Raw genomic sequence first — 19,323 nt, 5'->3', positions numbered from 1 at the left:
TATCCGAGCCAACATCAGACCGGTAAGACCCTGCAACAGGAATTTGTGTCTCCTAAATCTAGACCCCCATCAGATCGCCAAACGAACGTTGTCTATAAAATCCCCTGTGCGGACTGTACATGGAGTTACATTGGGGAAACGAGAAGATGTTTACACACTAGAAAAAAGGAACATATTCGAAACACCAAAGTTTTTTAAAAGTGGCTCCAACGTTGCCAGCCATGCGTGGCTCGAAGGCCATACTATTGATTTTGAGAATGCACGTGTCATCGACAGAAGCAATTCACGCGTAAGAAAAACGCTGGAATCCTGGCACACTGCGATAACTAGCCAGGCAGACAATAATGCTAAACATGTGCCAAGACAATACTCAATTTTATTATAACTTTATATATGTCATCAATATTTTTTGTTCACACTTGTATTTTCCTTGTATTATTGTATTTATTCATATTTGTTCGTTATTTTTTCTCACCTCTTTTTATATATATTTCTGCCTTCGCTTTTTACATCTCACTTTTTAAAGATTGCAGACTGGCAATCGAAAGCTTAGTGTTTTTAAATTTTAACCAGAGAACTTCTTTTGAAATTTTTTAATTTCCTTCAATTGTTGGCTTAAGGTTTCATATGATCTACAGATGTAATAATAATAATAATAGTAATAATAATAATAATAATAATAATAATAATAATAATAATAATAATAATAGTTTATTGATATCCCTCTCGCAGCCTAAAAGGCTGAATTACAAGGATGGTCAGTGACAATAGTACAAGACACTACCGTATAAAGACAGTCAGATAAATAATTATATAAATATGATTAAAGCACTAAATAACAGAGAAAACATAACAGAGAAAAGGATTACAACTGGTCTTGATACTTAATGGGGCAGAAATCTGCGAACCGCTTTGTCTTGGGGACAAAGCGCACCGGAAAACGTTCGCATGATCGGAGGCAGTACGGCCTGTCAATTGACACGCGAGGAATTAATGGCTTAAGGACAGGAGACGACAGGCAATCACGCTTGCTATTTCATTGTGAGTTTGGAGACTTGAAGGAGCTTCTTGCGTGCTTGATTGTCTCTTACTCCAATGATAATCCTTTCTCTAATTAGACTGTTCTCTAGCACTCAGAAGTTACATGTCTTGGCCAACGTGCGCAGTGCCTTGACGTATACATCCAGAGATTCGTTTGGCTCTTGGTCTCTCTTGTTGAACCGATATCTCTCGTACATTTCGTTTGTCTCTCCAATGCAATAACGCTGTAGCTTTTGGAGAACAATATCAATGTCCTTCTTATCGTCTTCATTCTCGAATTCTAAGTCTTTGTACACATCTAGAGCATCTGAGCCAATACAGGTTAACAGTGTGGCAGTTCTCAGTGATTTATTTGCAGCAGGGTTTTCAGGATCTTTTAGACGTGCAGCTATTTCGTAGTTGTTCCAAGCACGGTGGAATTTCTTCCAGTTCGTCGCCAAATCCCCTGTGTGCTCTAATTTTGTGGGCAATGGGATGGTTTATCGGGATTTGCAACAGATTTGGTTGTGTGAAGGCTTCTTGTACTTGCACAGATGCGCCGCTACCTTCGGGTTTCGGTGGCATAATTTGTATTTCGAAGTTAGCTAGATTTCTTCAGCAGAGCTTCCGTTTCAAAAACACAAGACAATTCCACTCACCGTTGTCTTCCGCTATTCTTTGTGAAGAAGTGGTCGAGTGGCGATTGCAGAACACAGTAGAGATCGAAGAGTATCCTCTACAATAACAGTTCGCATATCAGAGTTGCTCGACCACGTGCTGCAAACAAATCTCTCTCCAGAACACTTTCCGGTACGCTGAGCGGTAATTTCTCGATGGCAACGGATGTAGAAACCGGTTTTCACTTCTGACACCATGTAACGTATTCGCTAGGAGAGACAACGAAGCACCAGAACATCTAAACACAGCGTTTTAATCTTGTAAGCCAAGTATACATCAAGCAAAGCGGGCGAACACAGACAGGATCCCGGATGTAAACTAAACTGTATAAATTAACTAAACATGCATAAATTAACATCGTTACATGCCTGCACTGAATCAATAACACATCATTCTCAAGTGAAATAACAGTTGTTCTACACGACTCAAATGTAGCCTTGTACTTGGACAAATCATTGGGTGGAAACTGGGTGACAAAAAAAGATATTTTATTGAGTTCCGCTGAACCTCAGAAGGAATGAAGTCATCTCGGTCCGTATAGTGATACATATCCTTTCAGTGCCATTCAAAAAATAATAATTAAACTGTTTCGAAATGATACGCCACTCATCCGATTACATGTATTAAGTACTTACTTGAGCATTTGAATGGCAACAGAGTCCACCAACCCTGGAAACACATTTGCGTAGCCATTCCTTCCTGGTTGTAGCCATCCTTGCATTTGAATATCACTTTGTACCCAGAAGGGTAATTATCATTGGGATTTGAAATAATTGCATTTTTGGGTGTCGCTGGATCTCCACAGTCTTTTACTGCAAAAAAAGGACAAGTTAAGAAAATGTATTTGTTCTCGCTCGGTAGTTATTTTCAATTTTTGTTCCATTATTATTATTGCAGCTAAGGCGATTGAGACAGGATAGTCATCTTACTTATTCCTTATTTTCTATGACAATTTGCTTTTTTGAAGCAGTATAGCCTCCTTTAAGCTTCTGGCCCCAACTACAAAAGATGTTGCCAAAAGCATCAAATGAAGCGGCAAAAAATCCCGATGAAAGGTTTGTGATTTCTCCTTATAGATGACGCAAACCACTTCTACCCATCCTACAAAACTCTTACAACTGGAAAATAATCAGAATAATCATAAACATGTGGCTCCTTACGGCATCTTGGAGTAAGGCCGCTCCATCTCCTCTTCGCAGTGCATCGCTTCACTGGATTTGTGTTCAAACTGTATCCTTCGTCGCAACTGTAATAAGCCGTATCGTTATAACTCGTTCCAGTGAAATTAAGTTGTCCATTGGATATTGCAGGAGGGTCGCCACAGGACATACCTGCTCAAGATAGAACACAATTGTGATGAATAGGAAGAATGAGGAATTTGGTCTGATCTCCCGTAACCGAGGACTAACGCTTAGAATGTATGGGAACCTCAGTGGTTGAGACCGTTTATACCTTACAGTGCGACTACCGTTTCTGGGGTCACTTAAACAAAACTGGCTAATCAGATTGCAGGACAAGAACAATGAATTTCAACGAAAGCCGATTGAACCAACCACGAGTAGACGGAAAACAACAGTTAAAACCCAATAGTTTGGAATTATTCACTGTTCACGAGACGCGCAGCGTTATCAAAACTAAGATCAACTAACTCATTGAAAAATGCAATTCCAGAGTTAGCGGCTATTATTACATTCCGACAACTACCGGCCATTAAATCGTCTTGTAACGTTTCTCGCAAAATAAAATCAGCGATATTAAGCAATATTTATTGGTTGTTTGTAATAAAACAATTATTCTGCTGGTTCGATTTACCGTCTGGTGCTAGTTTGTTATCACGAGCTCGACACTGAGTGCCTCGTTAGCTACATGTATCTATCATTTCAAAATCTTACATGCGCTCGTGAAATAATTGTTAGGATAAGAATATCGATTCTAGTTAAGACTCGTTCAGTGTTGTCAAACCAAGAAGGAACAGTCAATAGTTAGGACAAAATTCTTTCTTGGACTCTTTATCTGTCCGTTTAACTTTCTTTCTCCACGACTATCTGGTGCTGACCCTATGACGATCCTGCCGAGTCACTCATTATAAAGGTTCTGTTAAATAGAATTTAAAGTCGAAAGTTCTTTTTAATGTTCTTGTAAAATAGAACGTGCTTGGGCAGATTTCCAAGTCATAATTATAAAAACCTTCCTTAGAGACAATGTGGAACTTGGAGTTGTTCCGTGCTTTATTGTTGCATTTACACAGATGTGGTTTATTTGAAACCATATGCGCAGAATTTTTTAAACCAAACGTGAAGGCACAACTAATGCCCAATTTATTAGCTGCATTTCAGTAGTGTAAAAGTGTCCAATAAAATTCGCAGTACAGACAAGAATCGAATTTCACTTTTTTATTTTTCGAATTTTAGGCCAGACACCTCTTGTAAAAAAGTAAAGTGGACTATTAATCCGATGATAGTTTCAACTCCTGTTGGGAAAACTTGGATTTCAAGTCTTTCTTTTTAATCCGAGTATCCCTGTGTCATTGACTGAATAACACTTCATTTTCTTGTATTTATCAGCCTTGAAATATACCATTGCCATTCAAGTCCTAGCAGTATACAGGATGTTTTACCCATGTACCTAGTTTAATGACCTAGCCCTCTCCCGTAATCTGAAGCTGCGGTCATAAGTTCCACTTCCGTTGGAAGAACTTGGGTCTCTTCTTCCAAGTCTACCTTTGTCACTGACTCAGTACACATCATTATCAGAACCTTGAAACTGGGTGACGAAAAAGATCTTTTATCGAGTTCTTTTGAGCCACAGAAAGTCATCTCGGTCCATGAAAAAGTGTGGTGAAACATATCCTTTCAGTGCCATTCAAAAATTTAATCAAACTGTTTCATCCAATCGCATGTATTACTAAAGTAACTTACTTGAGCATTCGAATGGCAACACAGTCCACTGGCCCTGGAAACACATTTGGGTAGCCATTCCTTCCTGGTTATAGCCATCATTGCATTTGAATATCACTTTGTACCCAGAAGGATAATTATCACTTGGATTTGAAATTATTGCATTTTTGGGTGTCGCTGGATCTCCACAGTCTTTTACTGCAAAGAAGGGACAAGTTATGAAATTTATTTGCTCACACTTGGTAGATATTTTGCATTATTACCGCAAAGGCGATTGAGACAGGGCACTCATCTAACTAACTCCTTATTTTTTATGACAATTTAACTTTATGAAGTAACCCTAACCTAGCCCTACGAAAAGTTCTCGCTAAAGGCATCAATGAAGCGCCAAGAAATCCCCATAAAGGTTTGTGATTTCTGCTTATAGATGACGCAAAGCACATCTTCCCATCTTACGAAGCTCTAACAAATGAACAAAATTACAAATAATGACCCCACTTACAGCATCTTGGAGTAAGGCCGCTCCATCGCTTCTTGGCAGTGCATCGCTTAACTGGATTTGTGTTCAAACTGTATCCTTCGTCGCAACTGTAATAAGCCGTATCGTTATAACTCGTTCCAGTGGAATTAAGTTGTCCATTGGATATTGCAGGAGGGTCGCCACAGGACATACCTGCTCAAGATAGAACACAATTGATGAATAGGAAGAATGACGAATTTGGTCTGATCTCCTGTAACCGAGGGCTAACGCTTAGAACGCATGGGAACCTCAGTGGTTGAAACCGTTTATGCCTTACAGTGCGACTACCGTTTCCGGGGTCACTTAAACAAAACTGGCCAATCAGATTGCAGGACAAGAACAATGAATTTCAACGAAAGCCGATTGAACCAACCACGAGTAGACGGAAAACAACAGTTAAAACCCAATAGTTTGGAATTATTCACTGTTCTTATCCTACTGTGATCTGATTGGTGACTGTTAAGTGACCCTGGTAATAGTAGCTGCACTGTAAAACAATTGGCACAATATGGACACGACATACATTTTCAACACTTCAACAAAAGGAACACTAAAAAGTCTTTTGAATTCAAATTATTTATCGTCGGGCATCTTACTATACTATACCTCGCTCAACTCTTTCAACTTTTGCAGCGGTGCAAACTTTAGATACCGGGAAGCTTCATTGTCATTATTGATAATGCATTTGAACGATGGCAAGGCTGAAACCATTTAACAAATTGTTTTCAACCAACGGCTTATTGGAAGTCATTGTTTTGTAATGTTTTTTACTGACTATCCAAGTTACTTAAGGAATATGTTAACTATGCGTACCTCATCCTATAATCTACGTGGTAATTATGTTCTGGACCTTCCCAAAGCAAAAACGACTACTTATGGCCTGCACTCCTTTTCATACTTAGCTAGTAAAATATGGAAATCTCTCCCGGACACTTACAGGACATCTGACTTTCCTCAATTAAAACAAAAGATCCTTAATTATGAGGCCTTTCCACAGTGTATATAATGTATGTTTATAGTGTATATATAATGATAAAATTGTTATTGTAATTGTATTTCATTTTATTTTATTTTGTCTATTTACTCTTTCTTTCTAATATTTATTTTCTCGAAGATATTAGCTATTCAAAGCTACTCTACAAATTCGAGGATAAATAAAGTATATGTATGTATGTATGTATGTATGTATGTATGTATGTATGTATGTATGTATGTATGTATGTATGTATGTATGTATGTATGTATGTATGTATGTATGTAATGTGGAAATCTCGTGGGAGACAGCAGAACTTAACAAGCGAAAATCGAACCTTGGATTTCATTGGCTCTCCGAAAAAAGCATACCTTTCTGAACGCAACTGTAGCCACAACTTCCGTCGCACAGACATAAGTAATCTTCAGAGCCGCATCCACTCTCCGGCGAACATTCCTGTGTGCATTTGGTTCGAGCGGGGCGGATTGTCCTCCTACAGGAGTGAGTACCTTGAAAAACAAGCAACAACAACACTCGGTCTGTACAACCTCAACGAATAGGAAGAGCTCGTCCATTGCATTTCTTAGCGGTTTTAACATTTGGAAATTATAAGGTTTTGCATAAAAAAGGAGATTGGTTTCAAGCTGTTTGTTTTGTTGTTCAAACCCGCGGCACAAATTCATACTCTTAAACGTCGGCGACCTTAAAATGAACCGTCTTGCTATTTTTGCCATACTCTTTTCATTAAAATTAAGCATCTAATCTTGATCTTATAATAAAATAAAGTTATCATTAATTTTTGCGATATCTTCTTTAAACGAAGAAGAATATTAATGTCGCTGGCGAGGTAGAGATGTCACCGTAATGAAAGTCCGCGCCTCCCATTAATGCGGCTCGGGTTTGAATACCAAAGTTGACGTTGCACGTGAATTCAGATGGTTGTTGGATCTCTTTCTTGTTCCAAGCTTTCATCTGGGTTCTTTGGTGGAAAACAGTACGTTAAAAGCCATTCCACAAAACCAAACTCTCAATATCAGTTACCTTCACATTTGAAAGGGAATTGCGTCCATCGCCCACTGATGCAGATTCTTATCGGGTTGCCGCCTGGTAATTTCTTAAAGCCCTTCTTGCACGCTAAAGTTATTCTCTCGCCGGTCCTGTATGTCCGGTTGTAGTTTACTGGGCTTCTGATGTACATAGTAAATTCAATTTGTGGTATGAAACACATTTGTACTAAAAAAAGAATAGAAAAGAAATGTAGAGTTATAAGAATGTATCAATCAATCAATCAAGCAAGCAAGCAATGAAACAAACATTATTTACAGAGGGTAACACCAGATAATAACCAGTACCAATATCCTCTGGCCCTTTTATGAGCGTATTTTTCTTACGCAAACAGTGAATGCTTGCAAGCTGTTGTTACAAATTAAAGCTTATAAATACCAAAGGTATAGAAGCACATTATAAGGGTGCTAAGTACCTTCCTGGTCTTCATAGCTGATACAATGAATGTGTTCGTATTATGAAAATAAGGAAGTATTGTTTCCTACATATTCCGCTACGAGTACTCGTCCTCATAACCTACACACTACTGATAAGGTAAGAGTAATGCAACCGCTAAAACCTATGAGTGCTCTCCGCTACGTCAGTAAGAAGAAGAAAAAAGAAAATGCTCACACACTACTAAAACCTTCAAAAACTCATTAATAATTGACAAGTCCATTGACCTATCAAATGGTCAACAATACATCACGTGCAGTGACTTCATATTGAAAAATCTCCTCCGTATTAGTATGCGGTGTTAATAAATAACAGAAATAACAGAAATGAACAGTTATACACTTAACAGTTATGCCGGATTTATTTTCCGAGTGTGCCCTGTAACGTATTTGCTAGGACAGACAACGAAGCATCAGAACATCTTAACACAATTCGTTTTAATCTTGTGAGCCGAGTATGCATCAAGCGAAGCGGCCTTGCATACGATCCATTTCCTCTTTTAACTTTTCTTTAATGGCGATTGGCACCTTTCTTGTTGGGAGTTGAACTGGTCATTCGGGTCAATTTCTGGGTGGAGATCACCTTCTAACTTTCCTTCTACTCTGAAGATATCAGCATATTCTTTGAGAATAGATTCTGTTGTTAATGGTGTTTTGCTCTGTGATGGTTCTTCAGATCGAATAGCCATGATGTTTTGTCGGACCACAGAGATGAGCTGCATTTGCTCACCGACTCGTAAACCAAGCGGGGGAAACTGCCTATCTCTGCAAACTGGCTGCCGTCCTGTCCAAGTTCAATTTCGCTGGCATTTGCGTTCTTCCGAACCCACAAGCTCATAACCCAACTCACAGTCAAAATAAACTTTGCTGTTCATGAAGTATATAACCCCTACTTTTCGGCCGTTTTCTGGAGTACCCGGATTTCCACAACTACCCCCTGTTGGGAAAGGTGTTGCATTAGAATGCCAATTGGGACAAATGGCCAAGTGCACTGGTAAATGGCCTGGATGATTGACAAGAAGCTGAAAATATTGTAATATAGAAATTTTATATAAACTAGGGAATAACACAAATGAACAGTTATACACTGAACAATTAAGCTGGATTTATTTTCCGAGTATACCTGTCACTGAATAACATATCATTCTCAAGTGAAATAACTTTTGTTCTACACGACTAAAATGCACTTGGACAAATCATTGGGTGGAAAATGCGTCACAAAAAAGATATTTTATTGAGTTCCGCAGAACCTCAGAAAGAATGAAGTCATCTCGCTCCGTGTAAGTGATACATGTTCTTTCAGTGCCACTCAAAATATAATAATTAAACTGTTTTGAAATTGTACGCGACACATCCGATTGCATGTATCACTAAAGTAACTTACTTGAGCATTTGAATGGCAACACCGTCCACTGGCCCTGGAAACACATTTGTGTAGCCATTCCTTCCTGCTTGTAGCCTTCGTTGCATTTGAATATCACTTTGTACCCAGAAGGGTAATTATCATTGGGATTTGAAATAATTGCATTTTTGGGTGTCGCTGGATCTCCACAGTCTTTTACTGTAAAAAAAGGGACAAGTTATGAAAATTTATTTTTTCTCGCTCAATGGATATTTTAATTTTTTGTTTCATTATTATTATTGCAGCTAAGGCGATTGAGACAGGATAGTCATCTTACTTATTCCTTATTTTTTAGGACAACTCAACTTTGTGAAGCAGTATAGCTTTGTTTAAGCACCTGGCTCCAACTACAAAGGATGTCACCAAAAGCATCAATTGAAGCGCCAAAAAATCCCGATTAAAGGTTTCAGATTTCTCTTTATAGATGACGTTAAGCACTTCTACCATCCTACAAAACTCTAACAACTGAAAAAATAATGATAAACAATGACCCTACTTACAGCATCTTGGAGTAAAACCGCTCCATCGCTTCTCTGCAGTGCATCGCTTAACTGGATTTGTGTTTAAACTGTATCCTTCGTTGCAACTGTAATAAGCCGTATCGTTAAAACTTGTTCCAGTGAAATTAATTTGTCCATTCCATATTGCAGGAGGGTTACCACAGGACATAACTGGTCAAGGTAAAACACAATAATGGTGAATAGGGATAATGAGGAATTTGATCTGGTTTGCTATTAAACAAAGCTAAAGGCTGGTTTCCATATGATCGCGGATCGCAGATCGCAGATCGAAATAAGGTCTGCGATCGTCTGCGATCCTGCGATCGTGATCGCAGACGATCGCAGAAGATGGAACCATGTTCAATCTAAAGGCTGGTTTCCATATGATCGCGGATCGCGGACCGCAGATCGCAGATCGCAATAAGGTCTGCGATCGTCTGCGATCATATGGAAACTACTTCTGCGATCGTCTGCGATCCTGCGATCGTGATCGCAGACGACCGCAGAAGATAGAACCATGTTCTATCTCCTGCGAGACTATCGCTGATTGACAAGAACCTGAAACTATTGTAATATAGAAATTTTATAGAAACAAGGGAATAGCAGAAATGAACAGTTAAACACTGAACAGTTATGCCGGATTTATTTTCCGAGTGTGCCTTGTAACGTATTCGCTAGGACAGACAACGAAGCACCAGAACATCTAAACACAACGTTTTAATCTTGTAAGCCGAGTATACATCAAGCGAAGCGGGCGAACACATTCAGGATCCCGGATGTAAACAAAACTGTATAAATTAACTAAACATGCATAAATTAACATCGTTACATCTCCCTTCGTAGTTCAAAGAAGAAAGTACAAAGAAAGAGAAACTTAGATTGTTTGTTAGGGACATTTTTCAGGGAACGTGAACGACATAGGACAAGTGTCAGCATGCATAGTCACTAAGGTATGCTGGTCTTCGCAGGACTATTCCCCGGGCGTTACATCTTTCTGGACTTGTTAAAGTCATCAGCTTGAGGGCTTGGTGCTGCTTGCGGTTTGACCACCTCTTGGGGCATTGGTTCAGCTACTGGTGGTACCTGTTCAACTTTAAGCAAGGGCAGGGGACCAGGATCGGAGCTAGATATCTCAACGTCAGGAGGTGATTGTTTTGGGACTTCAGCTGTGAGACACAGGTGTCGTCGGTTCCTGCGATACACCCTTCCGTCGTCAGTGATTACTTGGTATGAGCGTACACCACCTTGTTTGTCAATCGTTGCTTGGGTCCAGTGATGACTAAACTTGGGTGGATGGATACGAACGGTGCTACCTGGTTTAAGTGGCTGGAGTTATTTAGTGCCATTTTTGTAATAGAAGGCTTGTTCGTTCTTCTGGGCATCAAGTAGCTGGGAAGTAGTGTCAAATTCGTGTTGTGTTAGTAGTCTGCCAGCGGTAGGCAGGAGTCTCTTGAGTAAGGTTTTGAGTTTGGCAGTGAGTTTCATTTTTCACTGGAAGATATTCTAGCATGTTTACTTGGTCTGCTTCTATCTCTGTTGGAGGCCTTGTTTCTGCGACTGTCATGACGTCTTCCTGATCCTCAGTGGCTTCCTTAAGCAACAGATACGCACGACTTAGAGTCTAAGGAGCATTCGTTTTAGCCTTTTGGGTGCTTTAAAGAGGCTTTTCTTGAAAATCTCTTCCAAAGGCTTGTGGTCAGATTCAACCAGCACTTTCCTTCCATACCGAATACTATGGCCAATAACTCTTTTTCCATTCGCGCGTACAGGACCCCTGTTGGGGTCAGGGACCTGGATGCATATGCGACTGGGTGTCCATCTTGCATTAGACACGCTCCCAGACCATGCATGGAGGCATCACACTGTAGTGTAGGCGTGGCACCTGGATCAAAAAGTATTTTAGGACTGGAGTTATAGAAAGGATCTTCTTTGCCTCTTCCAGGGCTGCACCACGAACCTGCGCATCCCATAAGAACTCGTTGTCGTTTTTGATGAGCTCGCGTAGGGGAGTCGTGACCTCTGAAAGTTTCGGGGCAAACTTCTGTAGGTAGTTAGTCATCCCTAAGAGGCGTTGGATGCTCTGTTTGTCAGTCGGTGTTGGCATCTCTCTGATTGCCTTGACTTTTTAAGGGTCCGGTTGTAACCCATCAGCAGAGAGCACATGGCCCATATACGTGACTTCCTTGAGTCTTAGCTGCAGCTTTCCCCTATTAAACTTAACACCTTTATCTCGGCAGCGTTGAGGAAGAGCAACTAGTTTTTCATCACGGTCTCTTACTACTTCCTCATCGTTAGCACCACATCCAAATATAAGGATGTCATCAGCGATCGCCTTGCCTGTCAATGCCTGATCCAGTCTTCGCTGGCTGGAATTCTTCAGGGGCCGGCCGGTGAGATGCCGAATGTCATTCGGAGCCATCTGTATCTTCCCCATGGAGTGCAAAATGTGCTTGCGTAGCTACTTTCCTTGTCCAATGACACATGCCAAAACCCATTTTTGGCATCTAACACAGTCAAGCATCTTGCATTTGAGAACTCAGGAACGACATCCTCGAATGTCGGCAGCGGGTAGTGATTTCGTTTAAGGGCTTGGTTAAGTGGTTTGGGGTCCACACACAGTCAGACATTGCCCTTTTTCTTCAAACGATCCAGTTCCTCTTTTAGCTTTTCTTAATGGCGATTGGCACCTTTCTTGTTGGGAGTTGAACTGGTCATTCGGTATCCGAGCCAACATCAGACCGGTACGACCCTGCAACAGGAATTTGTGTCTCCTAAATCTAGACCCCCATCAGATCGCCAAACGAACGTTGTCTATAAAATCCCCTGTGCGGACTGTACATGGAGTTACATTGGCGAAACGAGCAGATGTTTACACACTAGAAAAAAGGAACATATTCGAAACACCAAAGTTTTTTAAAAGTGGCTCCAACGTTGCCAGCCATGCGTGGCTCGAAGGCCATACTATTGATTTTGAGAATGCATGTGTCATCGACAGAAGCAATTCACGCGTAAGAAAAACGCTGGAATCTTGGCACACTGCGATAACTAGCCAGGCAGACAATAATGCTAAACATGTGCCAAGACAATACTCAATTTTATTATAACTTTATATATGTCATCAATATTTTTTGTTCACACTTGTATTTTCCTTGTATTATTGTATTTATTCATATTTGTTCGTTATTTTTTCTCACCTCTTTGTATATATATTTCTGCCTTCGCTTTTTACATCTCACTTTTTAAAGATTGCAGACTGGCAATCGAAAGCTTAGTGTTTTTAAATTTTTAACCAGAGAACTTCTTTTGAAATTTTTTAATTTCCTTCAATTGTTGGCTTAAGGTTTCATATGATCTACAGATATAATAATAATAATAATAATAATAATAATAATAATAATAATAATAATAATAATAATAATAATAATAATAATAATAATAATAATAATTTATTGATATCCCTCTTGCAGCCTAAAAGGCTGAATTACAAGGATGGTCAGTGACAATAGTACAAGACACTACCGTATAAAGACAGTCAGATAAATAATTATATAAATATGATTAAGAAGATATAACGAAGAGACAAAATTCTCTGTTACTCCGAGTTTCGTGCTCACGCACTCATCAGACAGTATTTAATGGAGAATAAACCTGTCAAGTTATATATATACACGCGTCTATTGATTACAAAAAGCAGGGCAGTGCGGTTCTAATTATAATCAGGTGTGAGGAAAAGCTAATAGAGTGTCAATTGTTCCTAAGGTAAAACTTGTTTTCGTGGCGGCACTTGGAAATCAGTTCTGATCTTTTGTTTAGGATACTGTCGGGGTTTGCAGTAATGATCATTAGTTTCTCTGTTAAGCATAGGTCGCATCGTTTAGAAATGTTGCTGTCGGGTCTTGCACGGCTGATTATAGTCCATTTGATGTTGAAGTCTTGATTGTTGTCGCGTAGTTTCCAGATGTATTTGGAGAGCTCGGTGCTGTTCGTGTATTTCCTGTGTTTAAATGTCGCTTTGTGTTGTGAAAATCTTTGTTTAAACGTCCCTTCTGTCAGTCCGATATAGTTCTTGGTTGCGTTGTTTGTAGTCACTTGTGCGTTGTAGATTACACTGGAGGTCAGACAACAAATGCCTGACCTCCAGTCTTGGGGACAAAGCGCACCGGAAAACGTTCGCATGATCGGAGGCAGTACGGCCTGTCAATTGACACGCGAGGAATTAATGGCTTAAGGACAGGAGACGACAGGCAATCACGCTTGCTGTTTCATTGTGAGTTTGGAGACTTGAAGGAGCTTCTTGCGTGCTTGATTGTCTCTTACTCCAATGACAATCCTGTCTCTAATTAGACTGTTCTCTAGCACTCAGAAGTTACATGTCTTGGCCAACGTGCGTAGTGCCGTGACGTAAGCATCCAGAGATTCGTTTGGCTCTTGGTCTCTCTTGTTGAACCGATATCTCTCGTACATTTCGTTTGTCTCTCCAATGCAATAACGCTGTAGCTTTTGGAGAACAATATCAATGTCCTTCTTGTCGTCTTCATTCTCGAATTTTAAGTCTTTGTACACATCTAGAGCATCTGAGCCAATACAGGTTAACAGTGTGGCAGTTCTCAGTGATTTATTTGCAGCAGGGTTTTCAGGATCTTTTAGACGTGCAGCTATTTCGTAGTTGTTCCAAGCACGGTGGAATTTCTTCCAGTTCGTCGCCAAATCCCCTGTGTGCTCTAATTTTGTGGGCAATGGGATGGTTTATCGGGATTTGCAACAGATTTGGTTGTGTGAAGGCTTCTTGTACTTGCACAGATGCGCCGCTACCTTGAGGTTTCGGTGGCATAATTCGTATTTCGAAGTTAGCTAGATTTCTTCAGCAGAGCTTCCGTTTCAAAAACACAAGACAATTCCACTCACCGTTGTCTTCCGCTTTTCTTTGTGAAGAAGTGGTCGAGTGGCGATTGCAGAACACAGTAGAGATCGAAGAGTATCCTCTACAATAACAGTTCGCATATCAGAGTTGCTCGACCACGTGCGTGCAAACAAATCTCTCTCCAGAACACTTTCCGGTACGCTGAGCGGTAATTTCTCGATGGCAACGGATGTAGAAACCGGTTTTCACTTCTGACACCACGTAACGTAGACAACGAAGCACCAGAACATCTAAACACAGCGTTTTAATCTTGTAAGCCAAGTATACATCAAGCAAAGCGGGCGAACACAGACAGGATCCCGGATGAACCTAAACTGTATAAATTAACTAAACATGCATAAATTAACATCGTTACATGCCTGTCACTGAATCAATAACACATCATTCTCAAGTGAAATAACAGTTGTTCTACACGACTCAAATGTAGCCTTGTACTTGGACAAATCATTGGGTGGAAACTGGGTGACAAAAAAAGATATTTTATTGAGTTCCGCTGAACCTCAGAAGGAATGAAGTCATCTCGGTCCGTATAGTGATACATATCCTTTCAGTGCCATTCAAAAAATAATAATTAAACTGTTTCGAAATGATACGCCACTCATCCGATTGCATGTATTAAGTACTTACTTGAGCATTTGAATGGCAACAGAGTCCACCAACCCTGGAAACACATTTGCGTAGCCATTCCTTCCTGCTTGTAGCCATCCTTGCATTTGAATATCACTTTGTACCCAGAAGGGTAATTATCATTGGGATTTGAAATAATTGCATTTTTGGGTGTCGCTGGATCTCCACAGTCTTTTACTGCAAAAAAGGGACAAGTTAAGAAAATGTATTTGTTCTCGCTCGGTAGTTATTTTCAATTTTTGTTCCATTATTATTATTGCAGCTAAGGCGATTGAGACAGGATAGTCATCTTACTTATTCCTTATTTTCTATGACAATTTGCTTTTTTGAAGCAGTATAGCCTCCTTTAAGCTTCTGGCCCCAACTACAAAAGATGTCGCCAAAAGCATCAAATGAAGCGGCAAAAAATCCCGATGAAAGGTTTGTGATTTCTCCTTATAGATGACGCAAATCACTTCTACCCATCCTACAAAACTCTTACAACTGGAAAATAATCAGAATAATCATAAACATGTGGCTCCTTACGGCATCTTGGAGTAAGGCCGCTCCATCTCCTCTTCGCAGTGCATCGCTTAACTGGATTTGTGTTCAAACTGTATCCTTTGTCGCAACTGTAATAAGCCGTATCGTTAAAACTCGTTCCAGTGAAATTAAGTTGTCCATTTGATATTGCAGGAGGGTCGCCACAGGACATACCTGCTCAAGATAGAACGCAATTGTGATTAATAGGAAGAATGACGAATTTGGCCTGATCTCCTGTAACCGAGGGCTAACGCTTAGAACGTATGGGAACCTCAGTGGTTGAAACCGTTTATACCTTACAGTGCGACTACCGTTACCGGGGTCACTTAAGGTGGCCGAATACAGTTGTTTAGTGTACAGGTGTTAGACTAATAGTTTCGTTTTTATCAATAAAATTAATCACCTACGAGAATTACGATTTCTTTGGTTTGGTTTTGCTGTTTATTTTGCGTTGTTTTGTTTGTTCGTTTTATATTCAACCTTGAGTAAAGATGGCAACATGAACTCGCCCACCAAGCGAGAAGCAGTGACAAAAAAATTCCTATCCCGTCTTCAACGAGGTAAGGCTTTCTTCTGTTACGGTTGCAAGTTTCTGATAATCGTTCCGTTTGTTCGATTATTTTCTTTTCATCGTGGATCCTAATACTATAAATAAACATTAAAAACGAAATAATTCGCTAGTCACTTTAAGTTCTTATCTACACTGTTGTTTGTTAGATTGATTGACTGCTTTACCATCACAGAACGTTGTGCTTCCACTCCACGTTCTATCTGCTTGGCAGGTTCGACGGCGAGATCCTCGAAGAGAAAAACCTTCATCACAGCTAATTTCCACTTGGTAAGGGAAAGTGGTTTCTTCACCCGACAGAGAACCGTTCATCGGTGGGAAAAGCTTGCCACAGTCAACGGCTTTAACGGAGGATTTAAATCAGGAAATATTAGTTCTATCGACTGAACACAAACTATTTATCAAATGTTATTGGCTCATGGGCGCCATGATCTATTTTTTGTAATATATGAAGCACGAGGAAGAGAGTTTAATCCGATTTCCAAACACTGAGAAGTGGGTTTGAAAAACGAGGCCCAGTTAAGTTTTTTAACCATTCTCAAGGACCTTTGGAGTTTTTGATGTAGGAGAAATTCAAAATAAAAGTTCACCAAATTTTATGAAAATTAAGATCACTTTTTCTAAACTTCCTTCCTGTCTTTGAGTTGGAGAAGTGTACTTAATTATCACACATGTGCACGCCATAGCTTGTTATAGCTCTCAAGAACCTTCCAGCGTGCTCTCGTCTGAGATGTCTTAATGAAAGACAGTATGATGACATCCAGCGGCAACTTGTTCTTGGGCATACTGGTTACAGAGGCGGATCCCTATAGGTGGTTAAAGGGAGGCTACACCAGAAAACTTTGAAAATGCATAATCTGAAATGAGGTATGTATCAAGTTTTTCAGCTTCTCGTAGTGGGGGTCTAACATCCCAAACTGTTCGCTTGGATCCACCCCTGCCAATGTAGACCTTTATAAAAAAAAAAGTCAAGAATCTTAGACTTTTATTTCCTAATAATGAAATGGTGTCTTAGTTAATTAGCAATGTGTTGTTAATTCGGTTGGCTTTACACAGAATGTGGGTGCTATTTATACAGAAACTACATTTACTTAACAATTACATGAATAACTCTTGTCTTAAGGTCTACTAATGTTTAAGATTCCAAGGTCAAGAATGAGCATTCACAGTATTGAATTTACTTACCTTCACAAGTCACTTCTTTTCCACTCCACTGTTTATCCGATGTGCACATTCTTGTTTTTCTTCCTTGCAATTGGTAGCCTTCATCACATTCAAATCTAAGCGAGCTTTGAAAGATTGTTTGGTTGCCAATGTACCTGCCATTCTTCGGTTTAGGTGGAAAACCGCAGTCCACCACTGAAAAAAAAGAACAGATTTTTCGCAGTCTTAACTTTTGTTTTGCTGTAACTTCTAGACAAGAACTAATTGTCAAATGTCAACTATTGGCAGAGTTTTCTGCTCAGTGACTTTCGATTTATTCATTTCAGATCCACACCTACTGTTTATCTCTTAAAACAAGTTCCTAATCAAGGAATTACAAAAAAAAAAAATTAAAGCAAAATCGTACACATGCAGACACATAACCATACTTATCATATCATCTTTACACATTAAATAAACAATTTTTTCTCTCGTATCTCCATTCTCTGGCGATTGAAGCCGTTAAACGGCCTACCTCTGCACACTGGCTGCCGTCCTGTCCAAGTTCCGTTTCGTTGGCACTTGCGTTCTTCCGAACCCGCCAGCTCATACCCCAAGTCGCAGTCAAAATAAACTTTGCTGTTTATAGAGTATATCACCCCTACTTTTCGGCCGTTTTCAGGAGTGCCGGGATCAATACAACCACCCTCTGTTACAAAAAAAAACCTTGTTGCATTAGTATATCTATTGGGACAAATGTCCAGGTGGACTGGTACATGGCTGATTGACCAGAACCTGAAACTATTACAACAGAGTATTTACAAACTAACGAATCACAGAATTGGACAGCTGTACAATTACCAATTATGCCGCGAGCACAACTTGGATATATTACGATTCATAGCCAACAAGACGCGCAGCGTTATCAAAACTAAGATCAACTAACTCATTGAAAAATGCAATTCCAGAGTTAGCAGCCATTACTAAATTCCGACAAATACCGGCCATTAACTCGTCTTGTAACGTTTCTCGCAAAATAAAATCAGCAATATTAAGCAACATTTATTGGTTGTTTGTAATAAAACAATTATTTCGCTGGTTCGATTTACCGTCTGGTGCTAGTTTGTTGTCACGAGCTCGACACTGAGTGCCTCGTTAGCTACATGTATCTATCATTTCAAAATCTAACATGCGCTCGTAAAATAATTGTTAGAATAAGTACATAGGTTCTAGTTAAGACTCATTCAGTGTTGTCAAACCAAGAAGGCTGACCCTATGAGGATGCTGCCGAGTCACTCAGTATAAAGGTTCTGTTAAATAGAATTTAAAGTCGAAAGTTCTTTTTAATGTTCTTTTAAAATAGAACGTGCTTGGGCAGATTTCCAAGTCATAATTATAGGAACCTTCCTTAGAGACAATGTGGAACTTGGAGTTGTTCCGTGCTTTATTGTTGCATTTACACAGATTTGGTTTATTTGAAACCGCAGAATTTTTTAAACCAAACGTAAAGGCACAACTAATGCCCAATTTATTAGCTGCATTTCAGTAGTGTAAAAGTGTCCAATAAAATTCGCAGTACAGACAAGAATCGAATTTCACTTTTTTATTTTTCGAATTTTAGGCCAGACACCTCTTGTAAAAAAGTAAAGTGGACTATTAATCCGATGATAGGTTCAACTCCTGTTGGGAAAACTTGGATTTCAAGTCTTTCTTTTTAATCCGAGTATCCCTGTGTCTGACTGAATAACACTTCATTTTCTTGTATTTATCAGCCTTGAAATATACCATCGCCATTCAAGTCCTAGCAGTATACAGGATGTTTTACCCATGTACCTAGTTTAATGACCTAGCTCTCTCCCGTAATCTGAAGCTGCGGTCATAAGTTCCACTTCCGTTGGAAGAACTTGGGTCTCTTCTTCCAAGTCTACCTTTGTCACTGACTCAGTACACGTCATTATCAAAACCTTGAAACTGGGTGACGAAAAAGATCTTTTATCGAGTTCTTTTGAGCCACAGAAAGTCATCTCGGTCCATGAAAAAGTGTGGTGAAACA

General features: G+C 39.7%; 1 protein-coding gene across 25 annotated transcripts in view; it reads right to left on the bottom strand.

The window, feature by feature from the left end:
* Positions 1-19,323, bottom strand: part of LOC146483883 (CUB and sushi domain-containing protein 1-like) — a 167,603-nt gene that overhangs the window by 137,646 nt on the left and 10,634 nt on the right. For 19 of the 25 annotated variants that reach the window (XM_085105150.1, XM_085105167.1, XM_085105149.1 and 16 more), the window contains exons 8-14: positions 17,806-17,979; positions 9,490-9,660; positions 8,972-9,148; positions 7,130-7,321; positions 6,460-6,597; positions 5,098-5,268; positions 4,617-4,793 (exon numbers count right to left, since the gene is read on the bottom strand). In XM_085105150.1, the coding sequence (XP_084961276.1) occupies positions 4,617-4,793; positions 5,098-5,268; positions 6,460-6,597; positions 7,130-7,321; positions 8,972-9,148; positions 9,490-9,660; positions 17,806-17,979 (1,200 nt within the window). Of the gene's footprint in view, positions 1-2,333; positions 2,511-2,858; positions 3,030-4,616; positions 4,794-5,097; positions 5,269-6,459; positions 6,598-7,129; positions 7,322-8,971; positions 9,149-9,489; positions 9,661-16,294; positions 16,469-17,312; positions 17,487-17,805; positions 17,980-19,323 lie in introns of all 25 variants that reach the window. The other 6 variants (XM_085105151.1, XM_085105152.1, XM_085105159.1 and 3 more) reach the window with 6 other exon arrangements.

The sequence above is a fragment of the Pavona decussata genome, unplaced genomic scaffold, assembly GCF_977016875.1.
Source record: "Pavona decussata unplaced genomic scaffold, jaPavDecu1.1 SCAFFOLD_37, whole genome shotgun sequence".
NCBI lineage: Eukaryota > Metazoa > Cnidaria > Anthozoa > Scleractinia > Agariciidae > Pavona > Pavona decussata.
The sequence above is the reverse complement of the archived record's forward strand: the minus strand, read 5'-3'. Positions and strand labels throughout refer to the sequence as shown.